The following is a 19758-nucleotide window of genomic DNA, read 5'->3' on the forward strand; positions in this document are numbered from 1 at the left end:
GTCACCTCATACAAGTACTTGGGAGTATGGCTAGACAGTACACGGTCTTTCTCTCAGCACATATCAAAGCTGCAGGCTAAAGTTAAATCTAGACTTGGCTCGAGCGGTTCAATGTTCTTTACCATTCGGCCATCAGATTTGCCACCAATGCTCCTTATAGGACACATCACAGCACTCCATACTCCTCTGTAAACTGGTCATCTCTGTATACCCGTCGCAAGACCCCCTGGTTGATGCTTATTTATAAAACCCTCTTAGGCCTCACTCCCCCTACCTGAGATATCTACTGCAGCCCTCATCCTCCACATACAACACCCGTTCTGTCAGTCACATTCTGTTAAAAGTCCCCAAAGCACACACATCCCTGGGTCACTCGTCTTTTCAGTTCGCTGCAGCTAGCGACTGGAACGAGCTGCAACAAACACTCAAACTGGACAGTTTTATCTCAATCTCTTCATTCAAAGACTCAATCATGGACACTCTTACTGACAGTTGTGGCAGCTTCGCGTGATGTACTGTTGTCTCTACCTTCTTGCCCTTTGTGCTGTTGTCTGTGCCCAATAATGTTTGTACCATGTCTTGTGCTGCTACCATGTTGTGTTTCTACCATGTTGTTGTCATGTTGTGTTGCTACCATGCTGTGTTGTCATGTGTTGCTGCCTTGCTATGTTGTTGTCTTAGGTCTCTCTTTATGTAGTGTTGTGTTGCTTCTCTTGTCGTGATGTGTGTTTTGTCTTATATTTCTATGTTATTTAAATTTTTTATTATAATTTTTAATCCTTTTGGTAGGCCGTCATTGTAAATAACAATTTGTTCTTAACTGACTTGCCTAGTTAAATAAAGGTTAAATAATTTTAAAAAATTAAGAATAAATAAATCAGCAACAACAACATAAAATCTCTGCACCATGGCAAAATTTGTTGAAATGCAGGAAGTTGGCTGATCACGCTTGCCGAGCCCATTATGCACCTGCATAAGGTACAGTACCAATCAAAAGTTTGGACACACCTTCACCTACATTCCAGGTTTTTAATAAAAAACAATAAAAAAAAAATCTATAATGTAGAATAATAGCGAATACATCAAAACTATGAAATAATACATATGGAATCATGTAGTAACCAAAAAAGTGTTAAACAAATCAAAATATATTTGATATTTGATATTTTTCAAAGTAACCACCCTTTGCCTTGATGAAAGCTTTGCACACTCTTAGCATTCTCTCAACCAGCTTCATGAAGTAGTCACCTGGAATGCATTTCAATTAACAGGTGCGCCTTGTTAAAAGTTAATTTGTCAAATTTCTTTCCTTCTTAATGCGTTTGAGCCAATCAGTTGTTTTGTGACAAGATAGGGGTGGTATACAGAAGATAGCCCTACTTGGTAAAAGACCAAGTCCATATTATGGCAAGAACAGCTCAAATAAGCAAAGAGAAACGACAGTCCATTATTACTTTAAGACATGAATGTCAGTCAATCTGGAAAATCTGTTTCTTCAAGTGCAGTCGCAAAAACCATTAAGCGCTATGATGAAACTGGCTCTCATGAGGACCACCACAGAAAAGGAAGACCCAGAGTTACCTCTGCTGCAGAGGATAAGTTCATTAGAGTTACCAGCCTCAGAAATTGTAGCCCAAATAAATGCTTCACAGAGTTCAAGAAACAGACACATCTCAACATCAACTGTTCAGAGGAGACTGCATGAATTAGGCCTTCATGGTCGAATTGTAGCAAAGAAACCACTACTAAAGGACATCAATAAGAAGAAGAGACTTGCTTGGGCAAAAGAAACAGAAGCAATGGACATTAGACCGGTGGAAATCTGCCCTATGGCCTGATGAGTCAAAATCTGAGATCTTTGGTTCCAACCGCTGTGTCTTCGTGAGACACAGAGTAGGTGAACGGATGATCTCTGCATGTGTAGTTCGCACCATGAAGCATGGAGGAGGAGGTGTGATGGTGTGTGGGTGCTTTGCTGGTGACACTGTCAGGGATTTATTTAGAATTCAAAGCACTTTTAACCAGCATGACTACCACAGCATTCTGCAGCGATACGCCATCCCTTCTGGTTTGCGCTTAGTGGGACTATCATTTGTTTTTCAACAGGACAACGACCAAGAAGGGGAGTGATGGAGTGCTGCATCAGATGACCTGGCCTCCACAATCACCCGATCTCAACCCAATTGAGATGGTTTCGGAGTGAAGCAGCCAACATGTGCTCAGCATATGTGGGAACTCCTTTAAGACTGTTGGAAAGCATTCCAGGTGAAGCTGGTTGAGAGCATACCAAGAATGTGCAAAGCTGTCATCAAGGAAAAGGGTGGCAACTTTGAAGAATCTAATATCTAAAATATATTTTTTGGGTTACTACATGATTCCATATGTGTTATTTCATTGTTTTAATAGCTTCACTATTATTCTACAACGTAGAATATAGTAACAATAAAGAAAAACCCTTGAATGAGTAGGTGTGTCCAAACGTTTGACTGGTCCTGTAAGTCTGAATACCAACTACTGAGAAGTGAGTAGGAAATGCGTGCACAGGAAAGGCGTACGTTTCCTAAATCTGAATTGGGCCCTAATAGAAGAGGGAGGAGTGAAGAAGAAGGGCTGATTTTTGTTATGAGGTTCAATGAATTTGGATTATTGTCCAGCCAGATGTAAATGATAACAACACATCATATCAGAGGTTATCTTACTCCTCCTCTCTCTGTTTTACACATGCACAAACGCACACACTCACACTTTTTGCCTCTCTTTGCTTCTCCCGGCTCCTATCGGAGCTCTATGACTGTGGCTAATGGTACATTCCCAGCTCTTAGCCATGTGATTGGTACATTCCTAGCTCTTAGCCATGTGATTGGTACATTTCCAGCTCTTAGCCATGTGATTGGTACATTCCCAGCTCTTAGCCATGTGATTGGTACATTCCCAGCTATTAGCCGTGTGATTGGTACATTCCCAGCTCTTAGCCATGTGATTGGTACATTCCCAGCTATTAGCCGTGTGATTGGTACATTCCCAGCTCTTAGCCATGTGATTGGTACATTCCTAGCTCTTAGCCATGTGATTGGTACATTCCCAGCTCTTAGCCATGTGATTGGTACATTCCCAGCTATTAGCCGTGTGATTGGTACATTCCTAGCTCTTGCCATGTAGTTGGTAAATTCCCAGCTCTTAGCCATGTAGTTGGTACATTCTCAGCTCTTAGCTGTGTGATTGGTACATTCACAGCTCTTAGCTGAGTGACTGGTACATTCCCAGCTCCTAGCCGTGTGATTGGTCCATTCCCAACTCCTAGCCGTGAGATTGGTCCATCCCCAGCTCCTAGCCGTGCTCTGTCTCCACAGCCAGATCATTCAGCCTGCAGGCAGCAGCTCGACACTTTCAGACAGCCAGTGTGGGGGAGAACGTTGCTGCCGTACTTCTGTGTGTGAGAGTGTGTGTGTATAATACTGCATATGTGCATGACTGTGTGTGTGAGATAGTGGTTTAAGCAGCCTCTTAGGATGAGCGGCAGAGGGAGACAGACGGTGTTGTAATTGAGAGTTGGTAACATCGCCTCTCTTTGCCGCCTCACCCTGTCCTCAGCCCATCCTGCCCTTCTCTCCCTTTCCTCTGGCTCTGATCTACAACACCGCTGGGATGTCTTCTTCTCCAGGATCCATGGATGGAAGACAGAGGAATAACTGTAGGTACCCACCATAGATATACGTACAGTATCTATGCATATAATACAGCGCTCTAATTATATGTCTATGGTACTGACACCCGCTTGCATTGGTTTATTTCTTTATTGTTTATTGTTTGTGTCATAATGTCTACATGCTAATGTATGGTGGACTAGCAGATGTTGATCCATGCATGATTATTAGATAGTTGTAATATTTGTAGGAATGCTTCTTCTTTTTCCTGGTAGCCTTTTTTAAAATCTGGTTTTCTTTTCAATTTTTTATCTGAACTTTGATAATGGTCACAGTTGTCACAAAAATGTAGTAATTTTTTGGTGGAGGTAGATCTCTAAATGGGTTGGATTTCGTTTCAAACGTGTATGGAATTCATATCAACATTATTTGATGTCAAACATTTTGAGTGAAGTGGATAAGATGCAAGCCTTCAACCACAACTGAACACATACAGTAATACTAAGATACGTATGTTATTAATGAATAACAAAACGTCTGGGATGGAAATTATTGGTGCTGTAGCTACCAGTGATTGATGGGTGATGTGACAGCTCAGTGTGGGCGTGCTCACACACACACACACACACACACACACACACACACACACACACACACACACACACACACACACACACACACACACACACACACACACACACGATGAGAGAATGAAAGCTTTTTATTGCTTTCATTATTATTGAACCCCCCACTTCCCTTCTCCTTCTGCCCTTCCATCTATCCATCCATCCATCCCCCTCCTCCACCGCATCTCCTTCCATACATCCACCCCCCTCCTCCACCACTCCCTCCTCCACCGTGTTCAACTCCCTCCTCCCTATCCCCTTCAATCCATCCATCCACCGACCCATCGATCCATCCCCTTTGTATGTCTCAGGACATTCATGTTCCATGGTCTGTTAACACAGCCACACATCTTGAAAGCAGAATATTGGATGATTTCGATGGGATGGTTTGACAGTGTTTAGGAAAGAGATGTGACAGGACAGAGTTAAGAAAGGACAGGACAGGAAAAAGATGGGACAGGACGGAGGTAGGACAGGACAGGAAAAAGATGGGACAGGACGGAGGTAGGACAGGACAGGAAAAAGATGGGACAGGACGGAGGTAGGACAGGACAGGAAAATGATGGGACAGGACGGAGGTAGGACAGGACAGGAAAAATATGGGACAGGACGGAGGTAGGACAGGACAGGAAAAATATGGGACAGGACGGTGGTAGGACAGGACAGGACAAATATGGGACAGGACGGAGGTAGGACAGGACAGGAAAAATATGGGACAGGACGGAGATAGGACAGGACAGGAAAAAGATGGGACAGGACGGAGGTAGGACTGGGCAGTATAGGACAGGACAGGAAGAAAGGACAGGACATTGAACATTGGTATCTGTAATCTATTAAAAAGCTTCACAATAACAGTGCTGTAGAGGAGAGGGAACATTAGCTGGTGGCTCTGAATAGCCCTCTATAATGAAAGCCAGAGGGAAGCAACAACATTAGCAAAGCCAAAGAGAGAAAATGAAAGAAGAAGCAACTGTATATTGAAGTAATTAAAGGTTGCCCCCAAAGCATTGTTTACAGTGTGGTTGTGTGTGCGTGTTGCATGCGCTCTTGTGTGTATGTGTGTGTGTGTGGTTTGGTTTTTACTATCCTTGTTGGTATCGGAAGTCCTAACAAGGCTTGTAAAACGAGGAAATGTTATCTAATGAGTTACTGCAGTCTGGAGTATTTTAGCCTATTTGACAGATGTTGCCACACCTGGCGAATAGCATGATGTCTATACTGGGTTGGCACAATGTCTACACTGGGTTAGGGTTAGAGATGTATACTGTACACTGGGTTAGTCTTGGTTAACCCAGAAATAAAGTCCCACGTAATTGGTCAGCTGCTTGATTAAGTTCTGGGTCGATACGTGTGAAGAGAAGAGATGAAAAGATGCTAGAATGAGGAGCGGAACCAGAAAACAAGCAGCTCCGCCCTCTCTCTTTGCAAGTTAATGTCCCCTCCCCTTACGAAATTCGAAAGATACCAACACCTGCAAAATCGTGATTTTTCCAAATAACCAGTGACAACCAACAAAAGGACAAAACTACTGCTTCTCGTTATCTCACGCATCCCATTCCTTCCCAATAGATTCTATGGTACCAGTTATGCACACATACAATTGAAGTCAGAAGTTTACATACACTTAGGATGGAGTCATTAAAACTCGTTTTTCAACCACTCCACAAATTTCTTGTTAACAAACTATAGTATTGGCAAGTCAGTTAGGACATCTACTTTGTGCATGACACAAGTAATCTTTCCAACAATTGTTAACAGACAGATTATTTCACATAATCACAATTCCAGTGGGTCAGAAGTTTACATACACTAAGTTGACTGTGCCTTTAAACAGCTTGGAAAATTCCAGAAAATGATGTCATGGCTTTAGAAGCTTCTGATAGGCTAATTGACATCATTTGAGTCAATTGGAGGTGTACCTGTGGATGTATTTAAAGGCCTACCTTCAAACTCAGTGCCTCTTGATATCATGGGAAAATCAAAAGAAATCAGCCAAGACCTTGAAAAAAATAATTGTAGACCTCCACAAGTCTGCTTCATCCTTGGGAGCAATTTCCAAACGCCTGAAGGTACCACGTTCATCTGTGCAAACAATAGTATGCAAGTATAAACACCATGGGACCACGCAGCTGTCATACCACTCAGGAAGGAGACGTGTTCTGTCTCCTAGAGATGAACATACTTTGGTGAGAAAAGTGCAAATCAATCCCAGAACAACAGCAAAGGTCCTTGTGAAGATGCTGGAGGAAACCGGTACAAAACTATCTATACCCACAGTAAAACGAGTCCTATATCGACATAACCTGAAAGGCCGCTCAGCAAGGAAGAAGCCACTGCTCCAAAACCGCCATAAAAAAGCCAGACTACAGTTTACAACTGCACATGGGGACAAAGATCGTACTTTTTGTAGAAATCTCCTCTGGTCTGATGAACAAAATTAGAACTGTTTGACCATAATGACCATCGTTATGTTTGGAGGAAAAAGGGGGAGGCTTGCAAGCCGAAGAACACCATCTCAACCTTGAAGCACGGGGGTGGCAGCATCATGTTTTGGGGGTTCTTTGCTGCAGGAGGGACTGGTGCACTTCACAAAATAGATGGCATCATGAGGTAACATGATGTGGATATAATGAAGCAACATCTCAAGACATCAGTCAGGACGTTAAAGCTTGGTCGCAAATGGGTCTTCCAAATAGACAATGACCCCAAGCATTCTTCCAAAGTTGTGGCAAAATTCTTAAGGACAACAAAGTCAAGGTATTGGAGTGGCCATCACAAAGCCCTGACCTCAATCCCATAGAAAATCTGTGGGCAGAACTGAAAAATCGTGTGCGAGCAAGGAGGCCTACAAACCTGACTATGTTACACCAGCTCTGTCAGGAGGAATGGGCCAAAATTCACCCAACTTATTGTGGGAAGCTTGTGGAAGGCTACCCGACACGTTTGACCCAAGTTAAACAATTTAAAGGCAATGCTACCAAATACTAATTGAGTGTATGTAAACTTCTGACCCACTGGGAATGTGATGAAAGAAATAAAAGCTGTAATAAATCATTCTCTCTACTAGTATTCTGACATCTCACATTCTTAAAATTAAGTGCTGATCCTAACTGACCAAAAATAAGGAATTTTTACTCGGATTAAATGTCAGGAATTGTGAAAAACAGAGTTTAAATGTATTTGGCTAAGGTGTATGTAAACTTCCAACTTCAACTGTATATCTGTACACGAGAGACATGACATCATCTGATCTATCATTGATAATCTTCTAAAAGACTGTTGTAGAACCATATTGCCTCTTGCTTCAACAGGGCTCTCCAGAGATGATATAGCATAACTTGTGAGCTTTTTTCCCCAGTGAAACTAAGTAAAGTACCATCTGAAAAACCATGTGCAAGGTTTTGGAATATTCATACACAGAAAAGCTCTAATCTACTGTCTGCTTGGTTAGGGAGGAGACTCACACAGAGGCTGAGGCTTGACACACTGCTCGCTTAACCAGCCGCGGCAATGAAAACTGGTGACCGTGTCAGCATGCATGCACCCAGCCTGCCACAGGAGTTGCTAGAGCAAGGACATCACGGCCGGCCAAACCCTCCCCTAACCTGGACAATTGTGCACTGCCACATGGGTCTCCTGGTCACAGCCGGCAGCAACACAGCCCAGGATCGAACCCGGGTCTGTAGTGACACCTCAAGCACTGTGATGCAGTGCCTTAGGCCGCTGCGCCACTAGGGAGGCCCTTCCAAGCAGCCCAATTCTGATATTTTTTCACTAATTGGTATTTTGACCAATCAGTTTAGCTTTGGAAAAGATCTGATGTAAAATGTTCTTACTGGGCAAAAATATCAGAATTGGGCTGCCTGTGTAAACGCAGCCAGATAGGTATTGGGTCAGTCAGGAAAGATCAAGTCAAATCAAATTTGTCACATGCTTCGTAAACAACAGGCATAAACTAACAGTGAAATGCTTACTTAGGAGAAGGTGACACATTGGAATGTGTTGCATTGCAAGGAGTTTTAACAGGCTAAGAAGTTGGAAACAGTGGATTATTACCAGTGGTGTACTGTGTGGTACTACTTTGTACTGGTTGCTTGGTTACTTGCTGATTTGGCAGTGATGTTCCCTACTCATGGTTCTCTCTCCCACTCAGGGTTAGTGCTGATTGTCCATCGGACTTGAGAATGCTGCAAGAAGGAGGAGGAGGAGAAGAAGGAGGAGGAAGAGGTCCATCTTGCACAATCTGTTCATGTCCATAAATGTGTTTAAAATAGGAGTTACTATGAGATAAACCATCACTGGAGGCTATGAAAATACATGTGTTGGTCACAGGAATAAGCCACAATTGGTTAACAGTTGCCTCATTGGTTTAAATTAGTGTGCTGACATAGAACATTGACAGTTCCAGCAATGAAGTGAGTAAGCGGTTCAAAATGAACATTAGATAGTTTCATGGCAGTGAATGCTTAGTGCTCTAATAGGTATAGTGCTTGGTAGATATAATGCTTAGTGTTCTAATAGATATAGTTCTTGGTAGATATAATGCTTAGTGTTCTAATAGATATAGTTCTTGGTAGATATAATGGTTAGTGCTCTAACAGATATAGTTCTTGGTAGATATAATGGTTAGTGCTCTAATAGATATAGTTCTTGGTAGATATAATGGTTAGTGCTCTAATAGATATAGTTATTGGTAGATATAACGGTCAGTGCTCTAATATATATAGTGTTTGGTAGATATAATGCTTAATGCTCTAATATAGCGTTGTTGTTTGACTCTGCCAGCTCTCTCTCTAGGATGTTGAGTGGGCCTGACAGCAGTAGAGTGACTCAGTTTGCCCCCAGGTTCCCACTCCTACGCTTTTCTTGTCTGCACAAACCAAAGTAGAATGCAGATAGCCTGGGCACTGTGTTCCCGTGAGTACTGTAATGGAAACTCCTCTGTGTATGTGTGTGTGTGTGTGTGTGTTTGCTTTGCCATAATCATTATAGCACATGTTCGCTGGATGCAAATGAAGCTATTAAACAAAGAAAACAAAGACAGAGTGGTCTTGTCGTTCTGGCGCCCCCCTCACTGTCATTAATCAGTTCACTTTGTCATGAGCAGCTCACCATCAGTTCACTTTGTCATGAGGCGCTCGATACATGAATGTAATTAATCCTGTGTGCCAGACAAGCACAGATGAGCATGTTGCTATCCCTAATCTTAAACCTAGCTTCATATCCACATCACAATTTAACCCTAGCTTCAAACCTAACCCTAACCATAACCTTTAGCCTAATCCTAACACTAGCTTCATGTCCACATCCCCGTTCAACCCTAACCCTAGTCTCAACCACAACCCTTAACCCTAGCTTCATGTCCACATCCCGGTTTAACTCTAACGCTTGTCTCAACCACAACCCTAACCCTACAGTAGCTTCATGCCCACATCCCAGTTTAACCCTAACGCTTGTCTCAACCACAACCCTAGCCCTACAGTAGCTTCATGCCCACATCCCAGTTTAACCCAAGCCTAGACCATGACCCGAACCTTAACCCAAGCTTTATGTCCACATCCCAGTTCAACTCTAGCCTCAATCACTAACCCTAACCCATACGAACTCTCCACTACTACTTACTGATCTTTTACTTCTAACTCTCCACTACTGCTTACTGATCCTTTACTTCTAACTCTCCACTACTGCTTACTGATCCTTTACTTCTAACTCTCCACTACTGCTTACTGATCCTTTACTTCTAACTCTCCACTACTGCTTACTGATCTTTTACTTCTAACTCTCCACTACTACTTACTGATCTTTTACTTCTAACTCTCCACTACTGCTTACTGATCCTTTACTTCTAACTCTCCACTACTGCTTACTGATCCTTTACTTCTAACTCTCCACTACTACTTACTGATATTTTACTTCTAACTCTCCACTACTGCTTACTGATCCTTTACTTCTAACTCTCCACTACTACTTACTGATCTTTTACTTCTAACTCTCCACTACTGCTTACTGATCTTTTACTTCTAACTCTCCACTACTGCTTACTGATCCTTTACTTCTAACTCTCCACTACTGCTTACTGATCCTTTACTATTAACAGCGTAAGTTATTTTCATGTTGGCTACTGCCTTGCTGGAAATCTGAACGCTTGTGAGAAAGATACCTGCAATCTAAAAGTAACATTGCATAAATGCACTGCTACAACTGTCAAGAATGTGAGGTTCATCAGGCCACTAGTACATCTTATTTTTAACCATGCATAAACAAATTCATTTCAGAGTAGACAATCCTTTAAGATGATGAGTTTACAAGAACCAAATTATATGCATTATTTATATGCATTTTTAAAACTCTAATAATAGACAATAATTTGAGCTGATGCGTTTCAGATGAATAAGGGAGGGAAATTGACAGCATTGTTCTGTATTGTGAGTGATGTGTCCTCGTGAATGGTGTTTATTGCTAATCTGTTGTCTCTGTGGTGGGATGTGCTTGCATTAGCCTACTTTCCACTATTGGGCTGGATGAGACAGCTCGATTGTGTAATCTGGCAACACTCTAAATGGAGACCTGCAATCAGATAATGATGTTCAGTTTCATAGAGGCCCAGCCAAAACCTTCTCACAGAATACTAATATAATTTTACTGCCTATACAGTGCCTTCGGAAAGTATTCAGACCCATTGGCTTTTCCATATTTTGTTACATTACAGCCTTATTCTAAAATTGATTAAATCAAGGTTTTCCCTCAATCTACACACAATACCCCATCATGACAAAGCGAAAACAGGTTTTTAGAGATGTTTGCAAATGTAAAAAAAATATATATATATTCAGACCGTTTGCTGTGAGACTCGAAATTGAGATCAGGTGCATCCTGTTTCCATTGATCATCCTTGTTTCTACAATTACATTTAATTGATTGGACATGATTTGGAAAAGCACACACCTGTCTATATAAGGTCCCACAGTTGACAGTGCAAGTCAGAGCAAAAACCAAGCCATGAGGTCAAAGGAATTTCCTGTAGAGCTCTGAGACCGGATTGTGTTGAGGCACAGATCTGGGGAAGGGTACTCAAAAATGTCTGCTGCATTGAAGGTCCCCAAGAACACAGTGGCCTCCATCATTCTTAAATTGAAGAAATTTGGAACCACCAAGACTCTTCCTAGAGTTAGCCTCCCGGCCAAACTGAGCAATTGGGAAGAAAGGCCTTGGTCAGGGAAGTGACCAAGAACCAGATGGTCACTCTGACAGAGCTCCAGAGTTCCTCTGTGGAGATGGAAGAACCCAGAAGTACAAACATCTCCGCAGCACTCCACCAATCAGGTCTTTATGGTCGAGTGGCTAGACGGAAGCCAGTCCTCAGTAAAAGGCACATGACAGCCCGCTTGGAGTTTTCCAAAAGGTACCTAAAGACTCTCAGACCATGAGAAACAAAATTTTCTGGTCTGATGAAACCAAAATTTAGCTCATTGGCCAGAATGCCAAGCGTCACATCTGGGGGAAACCTGGCACCATCCCTACGGTGAAGCATGGTGGTGGCAGCATCATGCTGTGGGATGTTTTTCAGTGGCAGGGACTGGTCAGGATCAAAGGAAAGATAAATGACGCAAAGTACAATGAGATCATTGATGAAAATCTGCTCCAGAGCGCTCAGGACCTCAGACTGGGGCGAAGGTTCACCTTCCAACAGGACAGCGACCCTAAGCACACAGCCAAGACAACGCAGGAGTGGCTTCCGGACAAGTCTCTGACTGTCTTTGAGTGGCCCAGCCAGAGCCCGGACATGAACCTGATCGAACATCTCTGGAGAGACCTGAAAATAGCTGTGCTGCGGCGCTCCCCATTCAACCTGACAGAGCTTGAGAGGATCTGCAGAGAAAATTGGGAGAAGCTCCCCAAATATAGGTGTGCCAAGCTTGTAGCGTCACACCTAAGACTTGAGGCTGTAATCTCTGCCAAAGGTGCCTCAACAAAGTACTGAGTAATATTCCCATTTCTTTTTTCTTTATTTGCAAACCTTTCTAAAAACCTGTTTTTTCTGTGTCATTATGGGGTATTGTGTGTAGACTGATGAGGGCAAAAAACTATTTAATACATTTTAGAATAAGGCTTTAACATAACAAAATGTGTAAAAATTCAAGGGGTCTAAATACTTTCCGAATGAACTGTGTGCTTTGTAAGTGAACCTTGGTCATCCATTCTGATTACAACCCATTAAGAGTTGTTATGTAGTAATACCCACACATCTGTTTATTGGTGTGGTTGGAATATGTTTGGATGGAATAGTAATGTCTATAAATACAGATTTCTTCATCAGATAACATACAAATATTTTTGTATGCAGATACATAAGCAATCAATCAAAAGTATTTATTAAGCCCTTTTTTCATCAGCAGATTCTCACAAAGTGCTTATACAGAAACTCAGGCGAAAACCCCAAAACAGCAAGCAAGCAATGCAGATATAGAAGAAAGGAACCTAGAAAAAAACCTAAAGAGGAGCCAGGCTCTGAAGGGTGGCCAATCCTGTTCTGGCTGTGCCGGGGGGAGATTATAAGAGTACATGGCCATTAAGGCCAGATCGTTCTTCAAGATGTTAAAATGTTCATAGATAAAAAATCACAGTGGTTGTAGAGGGTGCAACAGGTCACTACCTCAAGAGTAAATATCAGTTGGCTTTCATAGCCAAGCATTCAGAGGTCGAGACAACAGGTGTGGTAGAGGGAGGGAGGGAGGGAGGGAGGGAGGGAGGGAGGGAGGGAGGGAGGGAGGGAGGGAGGGACGAAAACAGAATCATCTTGGCACAGTATATATGACTCATTTCATTTTTACAACATGCGCAATTTTACTATGTCAAGTCGAGTGGAGACACATTCTACAAGGGCAGAATATCTTAATTTCTCAGGGTTAACAAAGTCGAAGCCAACTAACCACATCAATGAAACACACTGGAGTCCCTTAGGAACCCCATTACCTTTAATTCATCCTCAAACAAAGCACAACACACACACACACACATATGCACGTACACAGGCACACAAACACACTCGCAAATAAAAAAATCACAGACACTCAAATACTGTACACACACACCAACCACACTCAGCAGCACACATACAAAGATAAAGAGTGGAAAGGCAACAGTGAGTGATGGAGATAAAGAGTGGAAGGGCAATAGTGAGTGATGGAGAAAAAGAGTGGAAGGAAAACAGTGAGTGATGGAGAGAAAGAGTGGAAGGGAAACAGTGAGTGATGGAGAGAAAGAGTGGAAGGGAAACAGTGAGTGATGGAGATAAAGAGTGGAAGGGCAACAGTGAGTGATGGAGATAAAGAGTGGAAGGGCAACAGTGAGTGATGGAGATAAAGAGTGGAAGGGCAACAGTGAGTGATGGAGATAAAGAGTGGAAGGGAAACAGTGAGTGATGGAGATAAAGAGTGGAAGGGCAACAGTGAGTGATGGAGATAAAGAGTGGAAGGGCAACAGTGAGTGATGGAGATAAAGAGTGGAAGGGCAACAGTGAGTGATGGAGATAAAGAGTGGAAGGGAAACAGTGAGTGATGGAGATAAAGAGTGGAAGGGCAACAGTGAGTGATGGAGATAAAGAGTGGAAGGGCAACAGTGAGTGATGGAGAGAAAGAGTGGAAGGGCAACAGTGAGTGATGGAGATAAAGAGTGGAGGGGCAACAGTGAGTGATGGCGATAAAGAGTGGAAGGGCAACAGTGAGTGATGGAGATAAAGAGTGGAAGGGCAACAGTGAGTGATGGAGATAAAGAGTGGAAGGGCAACAGTGAGTGATGGAGAGAAAGAGTGGAAGGGCAACAGTGAGTGATGGAGATAAAGAGTGGAAGGGCAACAGTGAGTGATGGAGATAAAGAGTGGAAGGGCAACAGTGAGTGATGGAGATAAAGAGTGGAAGGGCAACAGTGAGTGATGGAGAGAAAGAGTGGAAGGGAAACAGTGAGTGATGGAGAGAAAGAGGGGAAGCTAAAGAAAGAAAGGGGGAGAGACTGGGGACAGCTGCTGATATTGGGGACGTCAACTGTACCTGCTCTCTTTCTTTCTCTTTCTCCCACTCTATCTATCCCAGTCTCTCTTCCTTTCGTGACTTAGATCGTTCTTATATAACAGACTCTCCCCGTCTGAGAGAAACAGTTAGCTGAAGTGACACTGTGTCGTCTAACTCTCCAGGCTCTGTCATCATCCAGACAGACAGAGATGGTCAGTAGGCTCTGTCATCATCCAGACAGACAGAGATGGTCAGTAGGCTCTGTCATCATCCAGACAGACAGAGATGGTCAGTAGGCTCTGTCATCATCCAGACAGGCAGAGATGGTCAGTAGGCTCTGTCATCATCCAGACAGATAGAGATGGTCAGTGGGCTCTGTCATCATCCAGACAGACAGAGATGGTCAGTAGGCTCTGTCATCATCCAGACAGACAGAGATGGTCAGTAGGCTCTGTCATCATCCAGGCAGACAGAGATGGTCAATAGGCTCTGTCATCATCCAGACAGACAGAGATGGTCAGTAGGCTCTGTCATCATCCAGACAGACAGAGATGGTCAGTAGGCTCTGTCATCATCCAGGCAGACAGAGATGGTCAGTAGGCTCTGTCATCATCCAGACAGACAGAGATGGTCAGTAGTCTCTGTCATCATCCAGACAGACAGAGATGGTCAGTAGGCTCTGTCATCATCCAGACAGATAGAGATGGTCAGTAGGCTCTGTCATCATCCAGACAGATAGAGATGGTCAGTAGGCTCTGTCATCATCCAGACAGACAGAGATGGTCAGTAGGCTCTGTCATCATCCAGACAGATAGAGATGGTCAGTAGGCTCTGTCATCATCCAGACAGATAGAGATGGTCAGTAGGCTCTGTCATCATCCAGACAGACAGAGATGGTCAGTAGGCTCTGTCATCATCCAGGCAGACAGAGATGGTCAGTAGGCTCTGTCATCATCCAGACAGATAGAGATGGTCAGTAGGCTCTGTCATCATCCAGACAGATAGAGATGGTCAGTAGGCTCTGTCATCATCCAGACAGACAGAGATGGTCAGTAGGCTCTGTCATCATCCAGACAGACAGAGATGGTCAGTAGGCTCTGTCATCATCGAGACAGGCAGAGATGGTCAGTAGGCTCTGTCATCATCCAGACAGACAGAGATGGTCAGTAGGCTCTGTCATCATCGAGACAGGCAGAGATGGTCAGTAGGCTCTGTCATCATCCAGACAGACAGAGATGGTCAGTAGGCTCTGTCATCATCCAGACAGACAGAGATGGTCAGTAGGCTCTGTCATCATCCAGACAGACAGAGATGGTCAGTAGGCTCTGTCATCATCGAGACAGACAGAGATGGTCAGTAGGCTCTGTCATCATTCAGACACAGTTAGTTGGTTTTCAAAGGCTCAAGCTCTAGGGCAACTGATATCACAGCATTTTGTATCAAATTATTTCATGCAACAGAGCTACAATAATGTATATGGGATGCTGTACACACCTGTAATGCACGCTAGTAACCACCTGTAATCAATGCCGGTAATCATTCATTGTTATTTGAGTTTAGCTGTTAAAAGCTCAGTGCAGGCAAAAACTTGATTTTCTTGTGCTTTATATATATATTTCCATAATATGAGGTTGGAATAACACTGTGAAATTGAGAAAATTATGATAATGCCCTTTCAATGTATGAGCTGTTTGAAAAGACCGCCTGAAATGTTTGCCTGTTTTGGTGGGATGGAGTTTTGGCCTGCCTGGTGACTAGACCTATACAAATCAGTTCCAAACCTCTCTGCCAATAACAGCTAGCTTTCACTTTCCCCCTCCCCACTCAGACCTCTCCTGGAAAGTCCTAGCAAAATTCTTGTTTGAGAAATTGTTCGAGAAATTGTTTTTTGCTAAGAAGCTATTTTTGTTTATTTTTGACAATTTTTATTGAAAATAAAATCACAGAAAGGTACTTCATTTTTACCCAGAAATGATTTGCTAGTGAGATAAAAAATGGCTGCATTGGACATTTAAATGAAAAATGTAAATATCTCGGCCCTGTGTAGCGGATAAGGTGCTACCCCAGGTGAACGAGGAGGAGCCTCCTCAGGTGAAGCCAAAGGAGGTGGAGTCTAGCCAGTTTAAGCTGAAGGAGGTGGAGCCTGCCCTGGTGAATCTGAAGGAGAGGCAGAAGTTCTTTGAAGAGGCATTCCAGCAAGACATGGATCAGTACCTGTCCACCGGCTACCTGCAGATCGCTGAGAGGAGAGGTGAGAGACCCACCTTAACGCCTTATCATCTTCAATGGAGAAGTATGGTCACAGTGACAGATTGTGTGTGTGTGTGTGTGTGTGTGTGTGTACTGGTACATTTCCAATAAGGATTTACCCCAGTGTTTTACCCAAAAGGTTCAGACTTTTTTGTTTCGATCTACATGGGCCGGAATCTGTTTTACACTGGGCCATGGCTCCGGAGGACCTGCACCTTCTCACAAAACAACAGATTTGAATGATGCAGACATTGTTGATTTTGCTCACCACAAGTCTTTAGTGTCACACTCGATGGAAAAACAACAGCTTACATTAAGATAAAACACTGGCGACCCACTGGTGTGGGAGTAAGTCTCATTGGAAAAACACCATTTGTGTGTGCGTGCATGTGTGTGCGTGGCTGGCTAATAACAGTTCCCTCTCTCTTTACTCTGCCCCAACCTGCGTTCCTGCCCTGCTCTCCTCGTATCCTTGAGGTATGCCGCCTCAGCTGTCAATCATCCTTCACAGTGCACTGTGTGTTTGTAATGCGTACACCACGTGATCTTAACACAGGTATTACAACAGGTACTGTTCCTGCAAGGTGATGAATCCAGGACATTGAACAGACACCGCCTGGAATAATTTAAAACAGGATAGAACCATAGACACCTCCTGGAATAATTTAAAACAGGATTGAACCACAGACACCAGGCTGGAATCAATTTAGACATGATAGAACCACAGACACCAGGCTGGAATCAATTTAGACATGATAGAACCACAGACACCAGGCTGGAATCAATTTAGACATGATAGAACCACAGACACCAGGCTGGAATCAATTTAGACATGATAGAACCCTACAGACACCAGGCTGGAATCAATTTAGACATGATAGAACCACAGACACCAGGCTGGAATCAATTTAGACATGATAGAACCACAGACACCAGGCTGGAATCAATTTAGACATGATAGAACCACAGACACCAGGCTGGAATCAATTTAGACATGATAGAACCACAGACACCAGGCTGGAATCAATTTAGACATGATAGAACCACAGACACCAGGCTGGAATCAATTTAGACATGATAGAACCCTACAGACACCAGGCTGGAATCAATTTAGACATGATAGAACCACAGACACCAGGCTGGAATCAATTTAGACATGATAGAACCACAGACACCAGGCTGGAATCAATTTAGACATGATAGAACCCTACAGACATCAACCTAGAACAATTTCAGGGTTTCTGGTAAGTCAGTGAGGATTTATTAAAACAATTATTCAGGTGAAGATCAGCTCTTTTGATGGAACATGATTTCTTGAAGGTTGTGTTTGGGGGGGGGGGGTTGTGGTGAGTAGGCGCTGAATCTGCGGTTTCTGTTCATTCAGATTTAGTCACTTTCACACCCAGAAGAATAGTCAGTTAGCTAGCATGCAAGATTTTGTGGGTTCAAATATAAATATTTGCCAAAAGCAGTAAATGATTTTGGCTTTTTATTTCTTTGAGTTTTAAAACAAAAAGGCTTTAAGGCTCTTCCTGGACTCAGCCCCTTGCCGTTGCATTCTTGGTGAAGTTCTGTATGCGTTGGTGACTAACACCTGTGTCTTGCTGATCAGGGCCAATAGGCAGCTTTTCATCCATGGAGGTGAATGTAGACATGCTGGAGCAGATGGACCTGATGAACATGGTCGACCATGAGAGCCTTGACGTCTTCCTCCACTCTGGGGGAGAGGACAACAGCGTTGCCTCGCCCATGCTGGGTATGACACAGACACACATACATTTGTAAACAAACATGCACAGTAAACAGCAACTTCATACTTTGATTAGTTCTTGGGCACTGCACAAAACTTCCCTCTGTCTCCCAGGTCCAGACGTGGAGTCAATAACCACAGAGATCACACTGCAGGTTCCCACCCAGGCTGAGCTAAGACACAAGCTGTCCTCCCTCTCCTCCACTGACAGCCAGGACACTGAGGCCAGGGAGGATGAAGGGGGTAGGGAGGACCGCATCCACTGTCCTGTCAGGGTGCAATCATACGAGATAGAGGTTCCCCCCAACACAGGCCTAGCAGGGAGGCCACTGCTCCAGCCACTGCCCCCACCCAGAAACCAGACACTTAAACACTGAGGACAGCAGCTCACAGGCCACGTAAGGGCCAGGGTAGAAGTGAAGACACTGAACGGCCCAAACCCCTGCGAGGACTGGTTGCTATGCACTGGATGCATGGAAGAGATGCATCATTTATGTTCACTGTATTTTCATCCGTTTTGTAAAGAAATAATTCCACGTTGGACATTGTGTGGTTACAGTATTATTCCCCCCCAAATCTCTTGAATTGGTAATAAACATTTCACCCACTTGTACTGCCATTTCTCATACTGATCCCTTAGTGCTATTTCAGAATGAAATTAATCTGGAATAGAACAACCCTGTTTCATAGTACCGCTCCACTAGTCTGTTGATTTATAACCCAGCCTGAACCCTTTGAACACAGGGACAGCCGACCGGCGCCGCCGCGCGCTACGTACATTCACGGTTTATTTTCTTTGCTAGAGGCCATTGCACACACCTGCATATGTTTTCATAACATGGTTATATAGAATCATATCATACAGTTGCTTGACTCGCCAGCACGGCCTGCTAATGGAGTAATCGCTCACAGGTGTGGGTGATTGGCAGGTTATTGCAGAGTGAGAGGTAAACTAAGTAGCCTCTCGGTCTGGTGGGGTCTTACAGTGTTGGTTTGACACCTTTTTGTTATTACACCTTTGAGATATTTCCATTTTTGTTTTGTTTTGACCATTTGAACTTAAACTGTCTGGTAGGGCTGGCCGTCTAGAGAGTCAGGACAGAACTCGCCCTGGACAGTACGCCGTTTCCTGGGTACATTAGAGACATCTGTCCACTTAACCTGATATAAATGTGTGAAACAAGGGTATGGACCAGTTAGTCAGTCTTGGACCCCTAGACATGGAGAGTATACTTATTTGTAATGGCTAGTTAGTTTTTTTAACACCACAACGACAGACACGCAGGTTCAAAAGAAAAGACAGTGAATTGTCTGTACGTTTTTATTAAACCTTTAGTACAAACTGCAAAAGTAAAAAACTGGCAATATAACCAACATGAACTCTTTCCAAGTGGATGGAAAGATGAGACGCAGTGCTAATAAATTAACTTGCCAGACCGTGAGCAATAGTTATTACTGTAGAAAAAGAAAATTGCAAAGAA

General features: G+C 43.4%; 1 protein-coding gene across 7 annotated transcripts; it reads left to right on the top strand.

Annotated features, from left to right (window-relative positions):
* The first annotated feature begins 3332 nt into the window (after window positions 1-3332).
* On the top strand, window positions 3333-18890 carry LOC129819992 (dysbindin-like). 7 transcript variants are annotated; one of them, XM_055876765.1, is made up of 7 exons: window positions 3333-3691; window positions 7722-7948; window positions 8424-8497; window positions 9056-9187; window positions 16325-16528; window positions 18149-18283; window positions 18392-18890. In XM_055876765.1, the coding sequence occupies exons 4-7, from the start codon at window positions 9160-9162 to the stop codon at window positions 18652-18654; spliced, it is 630 nt and encodes a 209-aa protein (XP_055732740.1). In that variant the 5' UTR covers window positions 3333-3691; window positions 7722-7948; window positions 8424-8497; window positions 9056-9159; the 3' UTR covers window positions 18655-18890. The 7 variants fall into 7 exon arrangements, with proteins under 7 accessions (XP_055732740.1, XP_055732743.1, XP_055732738.1 ...); XM_055876768.1 differs by having other exon boundaries at window positions 9068-9187; XM_055876763.1 differs by having other exon boundaries at window positions 8424-9187.
* Window positions 18891-19758: the final 868 nt, after the last annotated feature.

Source organism: Salvelinus fontinalis, chromosome 22, assembly GCF_029448725.1.
Source record: "Salvelinus fontinalis isolate EN_2023a chromosome 22, ASM2944872v1, whole genome shotgun sequence".
Taxonomy (NCBI): Eukaryota; Metazoa; Chordata; class Actinopteri; order Salmoniformes; family Salmonidae; genus Salvelinus; species Salvelinus fontinalis.